The sequence below is a fragment of the Rhinopithecus bieti genome, unplaced genomic scaffold (genome assembly GCF_001698545.2).
Source record: "Rhinopithecus bieti isolate Rb0 unplaced genomic scaffold, ASM169854v2 scaffold_8309, whole genome shotgun sequence".
Classification (NCBI taxonomy): domain Eukaryota; kingdom Metazoa; phylum Chordata; class Mammalia; order Primates; family Cercopithecidae; genus Rhinopithecus; species Rhinopithecus bieti.
In genome coordinates, this window is record NW_016805935.1 from 509105 (window position 1) to 524316 (window position 15212).

General features: G+C 41.6%; 2 protein-coding genes across 3 annotated transcripts in view; one reads left to right on the forward strand and one right to left on the reverse strand.

Moving 5' to 3' along the window:
• DEK (DEK proto-oncogene) overlaps positions 1-4724 on the forward strand; it is a 39053-nt gene extending 34329 nt beyond the window's left edge. The window contains 2 exon segments of the mRNA XM_017874255.1: positions 4089-4156; positions 4588-4724. Coding sequence (XP_017729744.1) covers positions 4089-4151 — 63 coding nt within the window. The 3' untranslated portion in view covers positions 4152-4156; positions 4588-4724.
• Positions 4725-6537: 1813 nt separating this feature from the next.
• The window catches only part of KDM1B (lysine demethylase 1B), a 77343-nt gene continuing 68668 nt past the window's right edge, over positions 6538-15212 (reverse strand). For both annotated transcript variants that reach the window (XM_017874257.1, XM_017874256.1), the window contains exons 20-22: positions 14819-14941; positions 12388-12540; positions 6538-8451 (exon numbers count right to left, since the gene is read on the reverse strand). In XM_017874257.1, coding sequence (XP_017729746.1) covers positions 8368-8451; positions 12388-12540; positions 14819-14941 — 360 coding nt within the window. In that variant the 3' untranslated portion in view covers positions 6538-8367. The remainder of the gene's footprint in view (positions 8452-12387; positions 12541-14818; positions 14942-15212) is intronic.

Consider the following 15212-nt stretch of genomic DNA (forward strand, 5'->3'; position numbering starts at 1 on the left):
CATTGGTTTCAAAGAACATCTTTATTTCTGCCTTCATTTCGTTATGTACCCAGTAGTCATTCAGGAGCAGATTGTTCAGTTTCCATGTAGTTGAGCGGTTTTGATTGAGTTTCTTAATCCTGAGTTCTAGTTTGATTGCACTATGGTCTGAGAGACAGTTGGTTACAATTTCTGTTCTTTTACATTTCCTGAGGAGTGCTTTACTTCCAACTATGTGGTCAGTTTTGGAATAAGTGTGATGTGGTGGCGAGAAGAATGTATATTCTGTTGATTTGGGGTGGAGAGTTCTGTAGATGTCTACTAAGTCCACTTGGTGCAGAGCTGAGTTCAATTCCTGGATATCCTTGTTAGCTTTCTGTCTCGTGGATCTGTCTAATGTTGACAGTGGGGTGTTAAAATCTCCCATTATTACTGTGTGGGAGTCTAAGTCTCTTTGTAGGTTTCTAAGGACTTGCTTTATGAATCTAGATGCTCCTGTTTTGGGTGTATGTATATTTAGGATAGTTAGCTCTTCTTGTTGAATTGATCCCTTTACCATTATGTAATGGCCTTCTTTGTCTCTTTTGATCTTTGTTCATTTAAAGTCTGTTTTATAAAAGGCTAGGCTTGCAACCCCTGCTTTTTTTTGTTTTCCATTTGCTTGGTAGATCTTCCTCCATCCTTTTATTTTGAGCCTATGTGTGTCTCTGCGCATGAGATGGGTCTTCTGAATACAGCACACTGGTGGGTCTTGATTTGCCAGCCTGCGTCTTTTAATTGGAGCATTTAGCCCATTTACATTTAAGGTTAATATTGTTATCTGTGAAATTGATCCTGTCATTAAGATGTTAGCTGGTTATTTTGCTCGTTAGTTGATGCAGTTTCTTCCTAGCATGGATGGTCTTTACAGTTTGGCATATTTTTGCAGTGGCTGGTACCGTTGTTCCTTTCCATGTTTAGTGCTGCCTTCGGGAGCTCTTGTAAGGCAGGCCTGGTGGTGACAAAATCTCTCAGCATTTGCTTGTCTGTGAAGGATTTTATTTCTCCTTCACTTACGAAGCTTAGTTTGACTGGATATGAAATTCTGGGTTAGAAATTCTTTTCTTTAAGAATGGTGAATATTGGCCCCCACTCTCTTCTGGCTTGTAGAGTTTCTGCTGAGAAATCCACTGTTAGTCTGATGGGCTTCCCTTTGTGGATAACCTGACCTTTCTCTCTGGCTGCCCTTAACATTTTTTCCTTCATTTCAACTTTGGTGAATCTGACAATTATGTGTCTTGGAGTTGCTGTTCTCGAGGAGTATCTTTGTAGTGTTCTCTGTATTTCCTGAATTTTTGAATGTTGGCCTGCCTTGCTAGGTTGGGGAAGTTCATAATATCCTGAAGAGTGTTTTCCAACTTGGTTCCATTCTCCTCGTCACTTTCAGGTACACCAATCAGATGTAAATTTGGTCTTTTCACATAGTTCTATATTTCTTGGAGGCTTTGTTAGTTTCGTTTTACTCTTTTTTTCTCTAAATTTCTCTTCTCGCTTCATTTCATTCATTTGATCTTCCATCACTGATACCCTTTCTTCCAGTTGGTCAAATCAGCTACTGAAGCTTGTGCACACATCCCGTAGTTCTTGTGCCATGGTTTCAGCTCCATCAGGTCATTTAAGGACTTCTCTACACTAGTATTCTAGTTAGCCATTTGTCTAATCTTTTTTCAAGGTGTTTAGCTTCTTTGTGATGGGTTCGAACTTCCTCCTTTAGCTCGGAGAAGTTTGATCATCTGAAACCTTCTTCTCTCAACTCATCAAAGTCATTCTCCGTCCAGCTTTGTTCCATTGCTGGCGAGGAGCTGCGTTCCTTTGGAGAAGTGCCGCTCTGATTTTTAGAATTTTCAGCTTTTCTGCTCTGGTTTCTCCCCATCTTGTGGTTTTATCTACCTTTGGTCTTTGATGATAGTGACATACAGACGGGATTTTGGTGTGGATGTCCTTTCTGTTCCTTAGTTTTCCTTCTAACAGTCAGGACCCTCAGCTGCAGGTCTGTTGGAGTTTTCTGGAGGTCCCCTCCAGACCCTGTTTGCCTGGGTATCACCAGCGGAGGCTGCAGAACAGCGAATATTGCAGAACAGCAAATGTTGCTGCCTGATCTTTCCTCTGGAAGCTCTGTCTCAGAGGGGCACCAGGCCATGTGAGGTGTCAGTCAGACCCTACTGGCAAGTGCCTCCCAGTTAGGCTACTCGGGGGTATTTGAGGAGGCAGTCTGTCCATTCTCAGATTTCAAACTCTGTACTGGGAGAACTTCTCTTCTAAGCTGTCACACAGGGACATTTAAGTCTGCAGAAGTTTCTGCTGCCTTTCTTTCAGCTATGCCCTGCCCCCAGAGGTGGAATCTACAGAGGCAGGCAGGCCTCCTTGAGCTGTGGTGGGCTCCACCCATTTTGAGCTTCCTGGCGGCTTTGTTTACCTACTCAAGCCTCAGCAATGGTGGGTGCCTCCCTCCCCCAGCCTCACTGCTGCCTTGCAGTTAGATCTTATGACTACTGTGCTAGCAATGAGCAAGGCTGTGTGGGCGTGGGACCCTCCAAGCCAGGCACAGGATATAATCTCCTGGTGTGCCATTTGCTAAGACTGTTGGAAAAGCACAGTATTAGGTTGGGAGTGACCCGATTTTCTAGGTGTTGTGTGTCACGGTTTCCCTTGGCTGGGAAAGGGAATTCCCTGACCCCTTGCGCTTCCTGGGTGAGGCAGTGCCTCGCCCTGCTTCGGCTCATGCTGCGTAGGCTGCATCCACTGCCCTGCATCCACTGTCTGACAAGCCCCAATGAGATGAACTCAGTACCTCAGTTGGAAATGCAGAAATCACCCATCTTCTGTGTCGCTCACGCTAGGAGCTGTAGACTGGAGCTGTTCCTATTCGGCCATCTTGGAACCTCCCGGGCAAACAATTAGAGTAATTTAAATGATCGACCATATTTTAGAGGGTTGGCATACTATAGCCTGTGGACCAAACCATACTATCTTTGTCACCTGGTTTTGTAAACAAAATTTTATTGTAATACAGCCACATCTACTCATTTAACTGTTGTCTATGGCAGCATTGCCACTACAACGCATAGTTGAGTAGAAACTGACTGGCAGAGTTGAAACTATTTGTACCATCTAGCCCTTTACAGAAAAAGTTGCTGACCGTGAACTATACAGCGGAAGTAAAGCCTGCCAGGCTTTACTGTGAGCTTATAGTCAGGACTTGAATCAAGCAGCAAGTATAATAGGACTGAGAAAATTGACAAAAGGGAGAAATTTAGAGTCAAATTTTAGTAGTAGAGGACTCTTGAGACCACCTGGGTCTTAGGATTTAACTTTAGGGAGGGACTGAGCAGTGGAGTAGAGGAAGCAGTTCATCGTGTTTCAGGTTGTGGAATCGTAGGTAGGGTGTTGGATGATAACAAGGGTTGGAGAAGAAAGCTTTCTCTAAAAGACACTTAGCGAATGACTTGCCAATGTTTAAAGAACTGAGTTCACTTATCTGAAATCTATCTAGATGGGTTTTCTTTACCCATGATTGTTGGGGTTTTTTGTTTTTGAGACAGGGTCTTCTTGTTCTGTGGTCCAGGCTGGAATGCAGTGACACTAACACAGCTCACTACAACCTCAACCTTCTGGGCCCAAGCCATCCTCCTGCCTCAGCCTCCTCAGTAGCTGGGACTACAGGCATGCATCACCATGCCTGACTAATTTTTTAATTTTTTGTAGACACAAGATCTCGCCAGGTTGCCTGAGGCTGGTTTCGAATTCCTGGGCTCAAGCGATCTTCCCACCTAGGTTTCCCAGAATGTTGGAATTACAGGCGTGATACATCACATGTGGCTTGTTTATTGTTAATTCATCCCAAACTCTCAGCCTGAACGCACTGAGAATGTTTGCACGCTAGTTTTCCACATCATATACAATATTATTAAAATACTCATTTGGAATACAGTTCCATATGGGTGAACCAGAGTACTGTTGGGATGGTTGTGGCTATTTGCATGTAGCAGATTTCCTGGTTTTATTCAAGACAATATTACTGGATATTAAAATCTGCTTTTAACATTATTTTTCCTTTTCACTATACATAGGTCTATGAAAATTATCCTACTTATGATTTAACTGAAAGAAAAGATTTCATAAAACAACTGTAAAAGAGGTAAATATTTCAATCTTTCAAGTTTGACTTTAGATATATGACAAAAGTAATTACATAAAATACCCCATATTTTTCAAAATATTCATGTCACTAAATACATTTGATTCTCACATTTCTTCATAATAGGGAAGTGTATTTCTTCTCATTCCCACTTTAAAGCTTAAAATTAAAGTTTGAACAGTTAGTGATAAGACCTGAACTCAGATTATGATGTGGCCTCCTGGTGTACCTGGGTAGCTGGGCATCTCAAAGTTGCTCTCAGAAATACTTAGGTTCCTGTCTACCAGGCAAGGGTGAGGGGAAGATCAGCAGGTAGCTGTAATTCTGTATTGAGCTCAACTGGTTTTTGAAGGACAAAATAGTAAAACAGATGTGGAAAAAATGGGATAAAGGTTTATGATTTATGGCAAAATGTTTCTCTTTCATTACAGCTAATTTCTTGAGATAGAGGACAGAGAAGATGACTCGTTCCCATAGATTCAAAGATCTGATTTATACCATTATACCAGCAAAGAGAATGTATTTCCTTTTCTAAATCCTTGTTAAGCAACATTAGAACTTACTGCTGACCTTTTATCTTACTTAAGTGTAAGTGAATGTTGAGTTTGCTATTTTAAAGTTGCATTCTATGCGCATTTTTAGTTTACAAATCCGCTTGCATGGCATTAATTGTTGCCTTGCTTTTATAGTTGTATTTGTACATTTTGGGTTTGAATTTTATAAGGTCATCAGATTCTTGAACTGTCGTGGTTTTGTAGTGTGCGGCTATATAGCTTGCTTAAGGCATACTTTTAATCCAAGTAGAACAAAAACTATGACTGGGAAAATTTTATACACACAGAGAATTGGCAGTATTTAGTATATGAAATATTTTGAAATAGCACATCTCCTGTCAGTGTGAAAATCAGCAGCAGTGTGTCCCATCATATTAAAAATATTACAAGCTATAGTTTCCAAGATGACTTGAATTGGAACCTTTTCTCCTGCATGTGTATAATATGTCAGATTGTATAGCATGACAGAAGTGACAGATGTTATTTTTGTATTTCTTAAAAAACCAATTTGTTGTATAGTAAAGTTTTTTTATTTGCTTTTGTGGCCAGACCACTTTTTAAAGCCTCCACAATAGGTAAGGGTATCTTGTACAGTTGTGACTGAATGTCAGTGTTTCAGGCCCCAGACAAGTATGATGGAGCAGGGAAAGTCAAGCTCCAGTGGATGGAACATGAAGGAACAGACAGTTATCCTGGCTTTGGCTCCGAAAGGTCATCAATTTGTAATTTTATTAGTATTAACTGCTGTAAAAGTGTCCTGTAGGTACGTTTTATATTAAGGACAGAAACAAAAATCCAACCAATAGTCAAAAGCTTCAAAACCTTTGGGAAAGGGTGGGATTAAGTACAAGCCACATTGGCTTATAGTAAATGAACCGCAATTTTATTAACTGCTTTTGCCCATAATAAAATGCTGATATTTTACCCGGAAACCTAGGCCACCTTCCATGATTACGATTAAAGTACCAGATTAATCAATGCCAGAATATAATGTGGCAAGTAATCGTGGATCTCGCTGACCAAAGTGTCTCAAAAATAATACACTTTTAACCATTAAAGAAATGTAGTTCTCCTGGAGTTGGGGCTCTGGGGCTTTTAAAGTTTGTCTAATCAGTGTTGATTCTAGATGATCAACATAATGAGACCACTGCAATGAATGGACTAAAATTTTTGTCCCTTTCAATTTAGCTGTCTTAAATCAGTTTTATTAAATCGAAATTTAAAAGCATAACTGGGCTTTATGACAGAATGACACATTTGATGTACCAATTAAGTGTTGAAAAATACCTTTGCATCATAGAACACGAACATATAATGTTGAATGTTAACAGGTATATTTTGCACAGGTTTGACCTTGTTTGATACGTTGACTACAGACACTAGGAAAGGTAAATAGAAGTGAACAAAATAGCAACTAAAATGAGACCTAATAATTGGCCCTTTGATTTTAAATATTTAAATTTGTTGCTTATAAACGCATTTTTTGGTCAAGTAAAATTAATCTAAATCCAGCCATGGTGTTTTGTCTCTTGCATTTGATGTCTTATAGGTTATATAGCATTTCCTTCCCTATGGTGAATAATTCTGAAAGGGGATTTTTAAATTGATTCAGCCCTATACAATTTGAAGCACTCTTGTGATAATGGAGCATTTTCTTGGAGTGACTTCACAAAACAATAATTACGGTTAATTTTCTGACCATTTACTATAAAGATAAGTAATGACGCATAGTGTATCTGGAAGTGAGGAAATGGAGCTGTTCTGTATGAAAGTTCTTGATGAGCGTGCACACTTATTAAATGGATGTATCACCACTACAGTACAAAGTACATTTGAAAGTCTAGTTTTTTATTAAGTAGTTTTACACAACCAGCTATTCTTGAACTGTAGTTAGAACATTGTAAATTTGTATATTTACTGCTACTCAATTACAAAATCTTCAGATGGCATTGAAAAAACATATCCAAAGTAACGCAAGAAAAAAGTTCCACGGCTCCTTAAACAAAAAATCAAATGAAGTATGTCACTTGATAGGAACTTTAAAACACACATTTACCATACTTTAAAGTAGGCTTTCCCCTACTTGTAGCACAGTTCAAGTGCCTAGAAACTAACATAATAATTTACTGTTAACCATTTCAAACTTAACATTTTACATTTATCACTTTAAAACACATGCTGTCTACACATTTTAATACATGATAATTTAAAGCAGAATACTTGCCAGTCAGTACCAATGAGTCTCAACAAATAACCTAAGTATCAGAGTTGTCTTGAGATATACAGCTGTTAGCTTGTTTTTGGACCATACTTTGGAGGGGCGGGGGGGGGGGATGTGTCTTAAATGCCCGAGGTTCACTGCACATTCTTTGTGTGTTAGGTATTTACTCGTTATAAACTGACCTACTTTTAATTTTTTAAATACTCAATATTTTGAAGTCTCTTTAAAGTCACATTTACTCCCTTTTTTTAAAGCAAACCAATATAATTATTGTTCAAAAACAAAAGCATATTTCTAACCTGTATACTGAAGTTTCTTGGCGAAATAGGCATCCTGAAGACCCTGAAACCAGTGTTTATTTTAGAAGGAGATATTATTAAACTGTTTTCTGAGCATTTTTTAAAAAAGAAAAGTGAATACTTGCCATGTTCTTAGGCCTTTAAAATATGGCTTATAAAATGTATACTATTTACCAGGAGAGCTCACATTTTTCTGCAGTTTTCCAGTGGACCTGCCTATGGAATACTGTAAAGAAAAGTCTGCAAAAATATTTCTAGCAATTGAATCAGTTCTTTTAAATAAAAGAAGTGGAGAGGGGCTTTGATTAAATTATTCTGACAGGTTTTTTTGCTAGTGGTTGCCAAAATTAAGGATAAAGTGTCCTATCACCCAAATTTGGCTTTAAGAAAAAACTATATTCTGTGTCTATAGTGTGAAGCCCACACTATCGGTGCTCCATTCTCAATGATCAATACCTATCTGAAAACTTGACTGTTTTGCCAATGGGTGCACAAATCTAAAACATTTTATCACAAAAGATACTTGAATTTAAATTTCTTTTGAACACCCAATGGGAGGAAATATGTACAATATAAAATACCTAGAAGCTTTATTTTACTGTCAACTGGAGTTTGCGCTGTATCCAAAAAAAGTTCTATCTAAATTTTAAGTAAAAGCTCAATATTGGAGCTATATAAAAAATATTAAGGCTCATTGGTAAAGATATTGATAAATTGTCACAGAAGAAAACATGGCTTTATCTGGTTTTTAAATGATTCCTGCTTGATTGACTTGGTTTCTCAGTGTATGAAAATTGATCAGCCATACAAAATGTGAAATCTAAAGGGAACTTCAAGCCATGGAACAATCATATCCACGGCCTCAACTGAAACTTATATTCTGCTTTATTCTGAAATCCAGACTTTCAGCAGTAGTTGAACCTATGGAAAATGCAATTAAATCTAAGTGCTTAGAAGGATTTTTGGGGTCAGTGCTTTCAGAGTGATGAAATAGGTTTACATTATCATATCATCTTAGAAACATTTCAGTTTTGCTATGTAGAGAGGGTTTTTTCCCATCTTATAAAACTGAGGTTTAATATGTGATTCAAATTGTCCCCATCTGGGGTACAGAAGAAAGCTGGGTCCACCGAATTCTTAAAATGCTGCAATCTTGCTTGCTTCTCGAACGCCACTCAAATATGCTCCTGTAACAGTTTGTGGAAAATGCCTGTTTGTTGCCTGTAAAACATAATTACATAATTGGAGATCATGCATAAAGAATTGAGTCGATATCAAAAGGTAAAACAAGCTTAGACTTTATCCGGTCTAACAAAGATTTGTGCCACTCCTATGCGCTCATATTCACACTCCCCCATCGTATAACACTGGAACTTTTCTGGTTATCTGGCCATGCACTGTCAGATTCACTCATTGTGTATGCTATCTTGAAGTACTATGCAGCACTCTTTAAAATACTAAGTATCTGTATGTGACAGGTACTAGAGTTAAGAATAATTAAGACACAGCCCCTCCCATCAGACAAGTAATGTAGCTGGTACAATCACAGGCGAAACAAGTACAAAAGATGAAAGGCAATTCAGCCAAGCTGCAGATAGAGTTTTGCTAGATAGGTAGAAAAAATGGGTAGAGAATTAAGTTACTCAAAGGCTAGACCAGGGACCATAAGTTCAGTAAGAAAAAGACAAAATGTGAGTGAGGGCTGTTGGATTGGGAGGAAGTAAAACGACTCAATGATAGGAGAACCTCACTCAAGGAATGGCTGGGGTGGGAACAGAATAAGCGAACCAGGAGGATAGGGGAGGACAGGATAGGAGGAACCCTGAATTGGTGATTTAAGTAATTATGACAAGGTCTGAGATGTGGCTGTGGAAAAGGGTAGCTGAAGAGGAGCCGAACAGACCACAGAAAATGGAGGATAAGAAATGTAGAGGTGAAGTTAAAACATCCAGGGGCCAAAGGCTTCAGTGAATGGGGGAGTGATTACGTCAGCAGGTATACAGTGACTAGTCACGGGGAGAAAGTGGCAGTGAGGGAAAGAAGCCTCAGAAATAGGTTTTTAGAGGAAGGCGAGGTAGGCTGGGCACGGTGGCTCATGCATGTAATCCCAACACTGGGAGGCCGAGGCAGGCAGATCACCTGAGGTCAGGAGTTTGAGACCAGCCTGACCAACATGATGAAACCCTATCTCTACTAAAGAAATACAAAAATGAGCCGGGCATAGTGGCGCACATCAGCTGAGGCAGAATCGCTCGAACCCAGGACGCAGAGGTTGGCGCCACTGCACTCCAGCCTGTGCGACAGAGCGAGACTCCATCTCAAAAAAAAGAAAAAGGCAAGATAATAATTGCATCAAAGCAGCAAAGGAAAGCAAGACGCCATCTAGGCCATGTTCATAACCCTAAGGCACAGCAGCCTGAAACAGCTCTCTCAGAAGCTGCTGGCATTTGTTGTCTGGCATGCAGCCTTTATCCCCTTTCCACAGAGTAAGGTCTTCATAGGCCAAGGAGTCATCAAAATCATCTGGTTTTCAGATGTCATTATTGTGTTTTGTTTTGAAAGAGTCTGTCTCCCAGGCTGGAGTGCAGTGGTGTGATCTTGGCTCACTGCAACCTCCGCCTCCCAGGTTCAAGCGATTCTCCTGCCTCAGCTCCTGAGTAGCTGGGACTTCAGGCGCCCGCCACCATGCCCGGCTAATTTTTGTATTGTTAGTAGCAACGGGGTTTCACCATGTTGGCCAGGCTGTTCTCAAACTCCTGGCCTCAGGTGATCCACCTGACAGCCTCCCAATGTGGTGGGATTACAGGCGTGAGCCATCACACCTGGCCGATGTTATACTTTTGTAAACAAAAACATTAACTATATTTTAGATGAAACAATGAGATGTGTACTTCCAAACCATATTAGACAAAGTAGGAACACAGGTGAAAGAGTGGTAACAATTCATTTTAAGTTTGGGGTTGGGGGCAGGGGTTTTAACAACAAAAAGCAAACCAATTCATCCCAAAGAATTCTTAGAAAATCGCAGTCATTGGAAGTATGAGGAACCATGGAGGCAGAGGTTAGCAAGGGGTAAAAACAGGATTGGCTTAAAGACTATAGAGAACAATTATTAATACGTCCCTCACCAGATTCCCCACTTGACCGGCTGCAGCTCCTCAGAGATGTGACTTAGAGATCAGGGGGAAGCACCAAATAAAATGGGGATGAAGTGAAATGAAGCCTTCATAACTGACAATGAAGCTTCCAGTGCCCAGGGCTGAGCTTCCACCACACAGGAAACTAACTGTTCCCAGACAGACAGTGATGTTTGGGAATCCGGCCATTGGTTGATAAGCTTGCTGGAGCTTTCACAGAGATTTTTTTTTAAATGCCTCGCTCAAATCTAAGCCGACAGTGACGGATCAGGGATTTAGCATGTAGCAGGCAAAGACTACAGCACACAAAATAGGAACTCTGAGACTCTGAGGAAACCAGGGAGGGAGGGAGCAGAAAAGCAAAAACATCCAAAGCTTTAATACCTTAGAAACAAGTTATAACAAGAGGATGCTACCAAAAAGGAACACTCTGCAAACAAGAAAGTGCTCATAAAGTAAAAGCCAAAATTTTAAAAGTCAATTAGAGAGTTGGACGATTTTAAAATCTCCCCCAAAAGTAGAGAAAGAGATGAATAATAGTAAAGAGGAAAATCAGATGGTCAATTCAAAAGTTCCAAGATACGGAACAGAATCTCTAGAAAGAGAAAACTCATCTTTATTTGAGCAGATAAATAAGAAAATGAAGTAAAAGGATCAGAAATCAGAATAGCAAAACATTTTTCAACAGAAGTAAATCAAGAAAGGGATCTTGGAAATAAAGGCCCAGTGCTGAAGAGTGATTTTAAAAAAGAGAGACCCAGGCCGGGCGCAGTGGCTCACACGCCTGTAATCCCAGCACTTTGGGAGGCAGAGGCGGGCAGATCATGAGGTCAGGAGATCGAGACCATCCTGGCTAACACAGTGAAACCCCGTTTCTACTAAAAATAAAAAAAATTAGCTGGGCGTGGTGGCGGGCGCCTGTAGTCCCAGCTACTCAGGAGGCTGAGGCAGGAGAATGGCGTGAACCCGGGAGGCAGAGCTTGCAGTGAGCCAAGATTGCACCAGCCTAGGTGACAGAGCGAGACTCTGTCTCAATAAAATAAAATAGACCCAGGAGGATGCTCTGCAGTAATCTCAGAGGTCAACCAGTGTGGACCAGAGCAGAGGAAAGAGGACTCAGGAAGGGGACATTTCAGGGACTGGAGCTAGCAGGCCAGCTCAGACAGTGTCAACTGTAAATTAGAGACAAACGCAGGGTACAGGAGACATGGGGAGAGGTACAAAGGAATTAAGCTAATGACCAAAGGAGCCATTGTAACTACCAAGAAAAGATAAAACTGTAAGAAGGTATCAATGGACACCTCCTTGGCTCAGCAGTAAACAACATATACACAGCCACGTAAATAAATACTGACACCAATTTAATGAAAAGTGTAAAATAACCATGTTGAGCAAATGGTGCAGACACTAAACAGGCTAAGTCTTTAACCCAATAGGGAGGCAGTCAGTAATGTCTGTGTAATGTTAAATCAGAAGATGACATCATAGGCCAGGCATGGTGGCTCACACCTGTAATGCTAACACTGGGAGGCTGAGGTGGGAGGGCTGCTTAAGGCCACGGGTTTGAGGCCAGCCTGGGCAACACCACAGACCCCGTCTCTACAAAAAATTTTTTTTAAAAACTAGCCAGGCTTGGTGGCACATGCCTGCAGTCCCAGCTACTTGGGAGGCTGAGGTGGGAGCGTCGCCTGGGAGTTTGGGGCTGCAGTGAGCTGGGATGGCACCACTACACTCCAGTCTGAGCCACAGAGCGAGGCCCTGTCTCAAAAAAAAACGAAAAAGAAAGAGAGATGCAATATAAACACTTTCAAAATATGAAGTGAAGTCCAGAAGGAATAGCTGGAAGGTTAAAAACGGCTGCCTCTGGGAGCAAGAAGAGGACGGTGAGAAGGCTTCTGCTGTCTGTGGTCATAAGACTTTTGACAGTATTTGAATTGGTTTTTGAACTCTGGGCAGATATCATTTGAGATGAAAAAGAAATCAAAATACAAGTAATTGGGTTTGGAATCAAGATCCATACCTCACCAGCAAAAAAGATGGTTCCCTGAATGTCTTCAGCAATGATATCGTAGGCCTCCCCACTTCCACCTGTCTTCACAAAACTGTATGCCATCTGGATCCATGGGTCTGTGCTCCACCGGGTGACAAAATACTTTGTGGGATCTGGGACCTCCTGTGTCCAATAGAAAGGAATGCTGAAGTAGAATCAAGAAAGGACGCAGACATGGTGCAACCCAACTCACACATTTTGCCCCCTGCCCATTCCTGTGTCATTCTGAAACAGTAGTTCTCAAGATGTTCTTCCTGCTGCCTTTAAATCTACCCAGGCCAGTATCTGCATATTATCCTCTCTCTCCTGCCCCCCCCACACACAATTCCCTCACTTCTATACCTCCTTCTTCTGCCTGGGACACACACGCCCTCCACTGGGGGCTATCACCCATGGCTAAGAGTTTGGGCCTTCCCTTTTCCATCGTGTGGCAGCAGAAAGGAGTCTCTGGCCCAAGAAGAAAAGGGAAAGGTGGAGTCTCAGGATCACAGGATGGAATTCTCAACAGGGTTCTCCACAAAACAGTGATACCAGGGTATGTTTCACATTCACTCAATTTAAAATATAGCAGTCCCCTCTTCTCTGTCAGGAATATGTTCCACGACCCGCAGTGGATGCCTGAAACCATGGACAGGACCAATACTATACACACTATGTTTTTTCCTCTTCATACTTATGATAAAGTTTCATTTATACATTAGGTACAGATTAATGACAATAATAATAGAAAAATTATAACGCTATACTGAAATAAAAGGTTATGTGAACATGGCTCTGATAACAGATGACCCTTGAGTGACTAAAGGGCAGGCAACATCTACAGTGTGGAGGTACTCGACATGCTCTTCAGAACGGTGCATGACTGAAAACTTAGGAATCTATTTCTGGAATTTTCCATCAAATATTTTCAGACCTTGGTTGACCACAGTAACTGAAACCACGAAAGCAAAGCCTCGAGTAAGAGAGAATGACTGTAATTTGTCAACTGGCCTCCGACAAGCATCACCATGAATAATATTTCTATAGAAATGGTATGCTAAGTTCCAAACAACTAATGTAAAAAACAAACTTTTGAACAAAAACTCCAACCAAGGGACTGAATCACTAGATAGATCCTCTCATATAAATTAGCAACAAGGCCGGCCACACAGTGGCTCACGCCTGTAATCCCAGCACTTTGGGAGGCCGAGGTAGGCCAATCACTTGAGGTCAGGAGTTCGAGACCAGTCAGGCAAACATGGTGAAACCCTGTCTCTACTAAAAATGCTAAAAATACAAAATAAAACATACAAAAATTAGCCAGGTGTGGTGGAGCACGCCCATAATCCCAGCCTACTCGGGAGGCTGAGGCAGGAGAATCGCTTGAACCCAGGCGGCGGAGGTTTGCCGTGAACCAAGATTGCGCCACTGCAATCCAGCCAGGGTGAAAGAGTGAGACTCCGTCTCAAAAATAAATAAATTAAAATGAAATAAAAAAAGCAACATATCTGAATGCCCTTTTCTCTTTAATTTATGTAACTTTTGAGTCATTTCACTTATATTTCTGCTCCTTTATTTGAAAAGACATAGGCCATGGCCATTTACAACTCTCCAGAGACGGTGAGATTTAGTACACTGGCAAACAAAGTGCCCTGAGCTCCTTGGAGAAGAGACTGTCTGCATGTGTGGGGTATTAAAAAAAGCTGGACAAGGCTCCTCTTAAAAGGAAAGCTGTAGTCAAAGCTTCTAGGGCTTCAGTAAATATAGAATTCATGTAGAAAATACTGAGCCTTTTATATCCTTCCAAAAAAAAAAAGGGGTGGGGAAGTGTGTATGATGTGAGAAGAAAAAAAGGAAGACAACTGTGTAAAAAAGGGTACAGGGCACTGTTACAGGCAGAATCGTGTCCCCCTCAAATTCCTACGTGGACACCCTAACCCTCAGAATGTGACTGTATTTCGTGACAGGGTCTCCAACCGGTAATTACTTTACAGTGAGGTCGCCAGGGTGAGCCTTAATCTAATCTGATTGGTGTCCTCATAAGAAGAGGAGATGAGGACACAGACACCCACAGAGGGAAGCCCATGAGAGGACACGGGGAGAAGATGGCATCTACCAGCCAAGCAGAGAGGACCTAGGAGAAACCAACCCTGCCGACACCTTGATCTCAGGCTTCCAGCCTCCAGAACTGTGAGGAATGTTTTGTTGTCTAAGGCAGCCAGTCTGTGGTGCTCTGTGATGACAGCCCTCACAGACTAATCTCAGTGCTGAGGTGGGCAGTGGGACTGTGAAAGAAAGTTAAGACTGTGGCCTCTGCCTTCCTTCCCGTGATTCTCAGTGACGCTGGCTGCCTGGGCTTCCACATCCACTCGGGATAGCAAGCATGGCTTGCCCCTTTCAGGGAGGGCTTTCTCTCTCTCACCTGCTCCTTGAACAGCTCCCGGAGCGTGGCCATGCACTGCTGCAGCACCTGTTTGTCGTCCAGGGTCCTCACGGACGCGACAGCCTCCCCAGCAATCACAGACATCAGCACGCTGTGCTTCTTCTGGAGACATGAAAGGGAAAAGCAGAAAGTCTCTGAGTGCTCAGCTCCCACAGATAAGGGCCTCACTTTTTTTTTTTTTTTTTTTTTTTAATCGAGACAGAGTTTTGCTCTGTCACCAGGCTGGAGTGCAATGGCGCAATCTTGTCTCACTGCAACCTCTGCCTCCTGGGTTCAAGTGATTCTCCTGCCTCAGCCTCCCGAGTAGCTGGGATTACAGGCATCCGCCACCATGCCCGACTAATTTTTGTATTTTCAGTAGAGACAGGGTTTC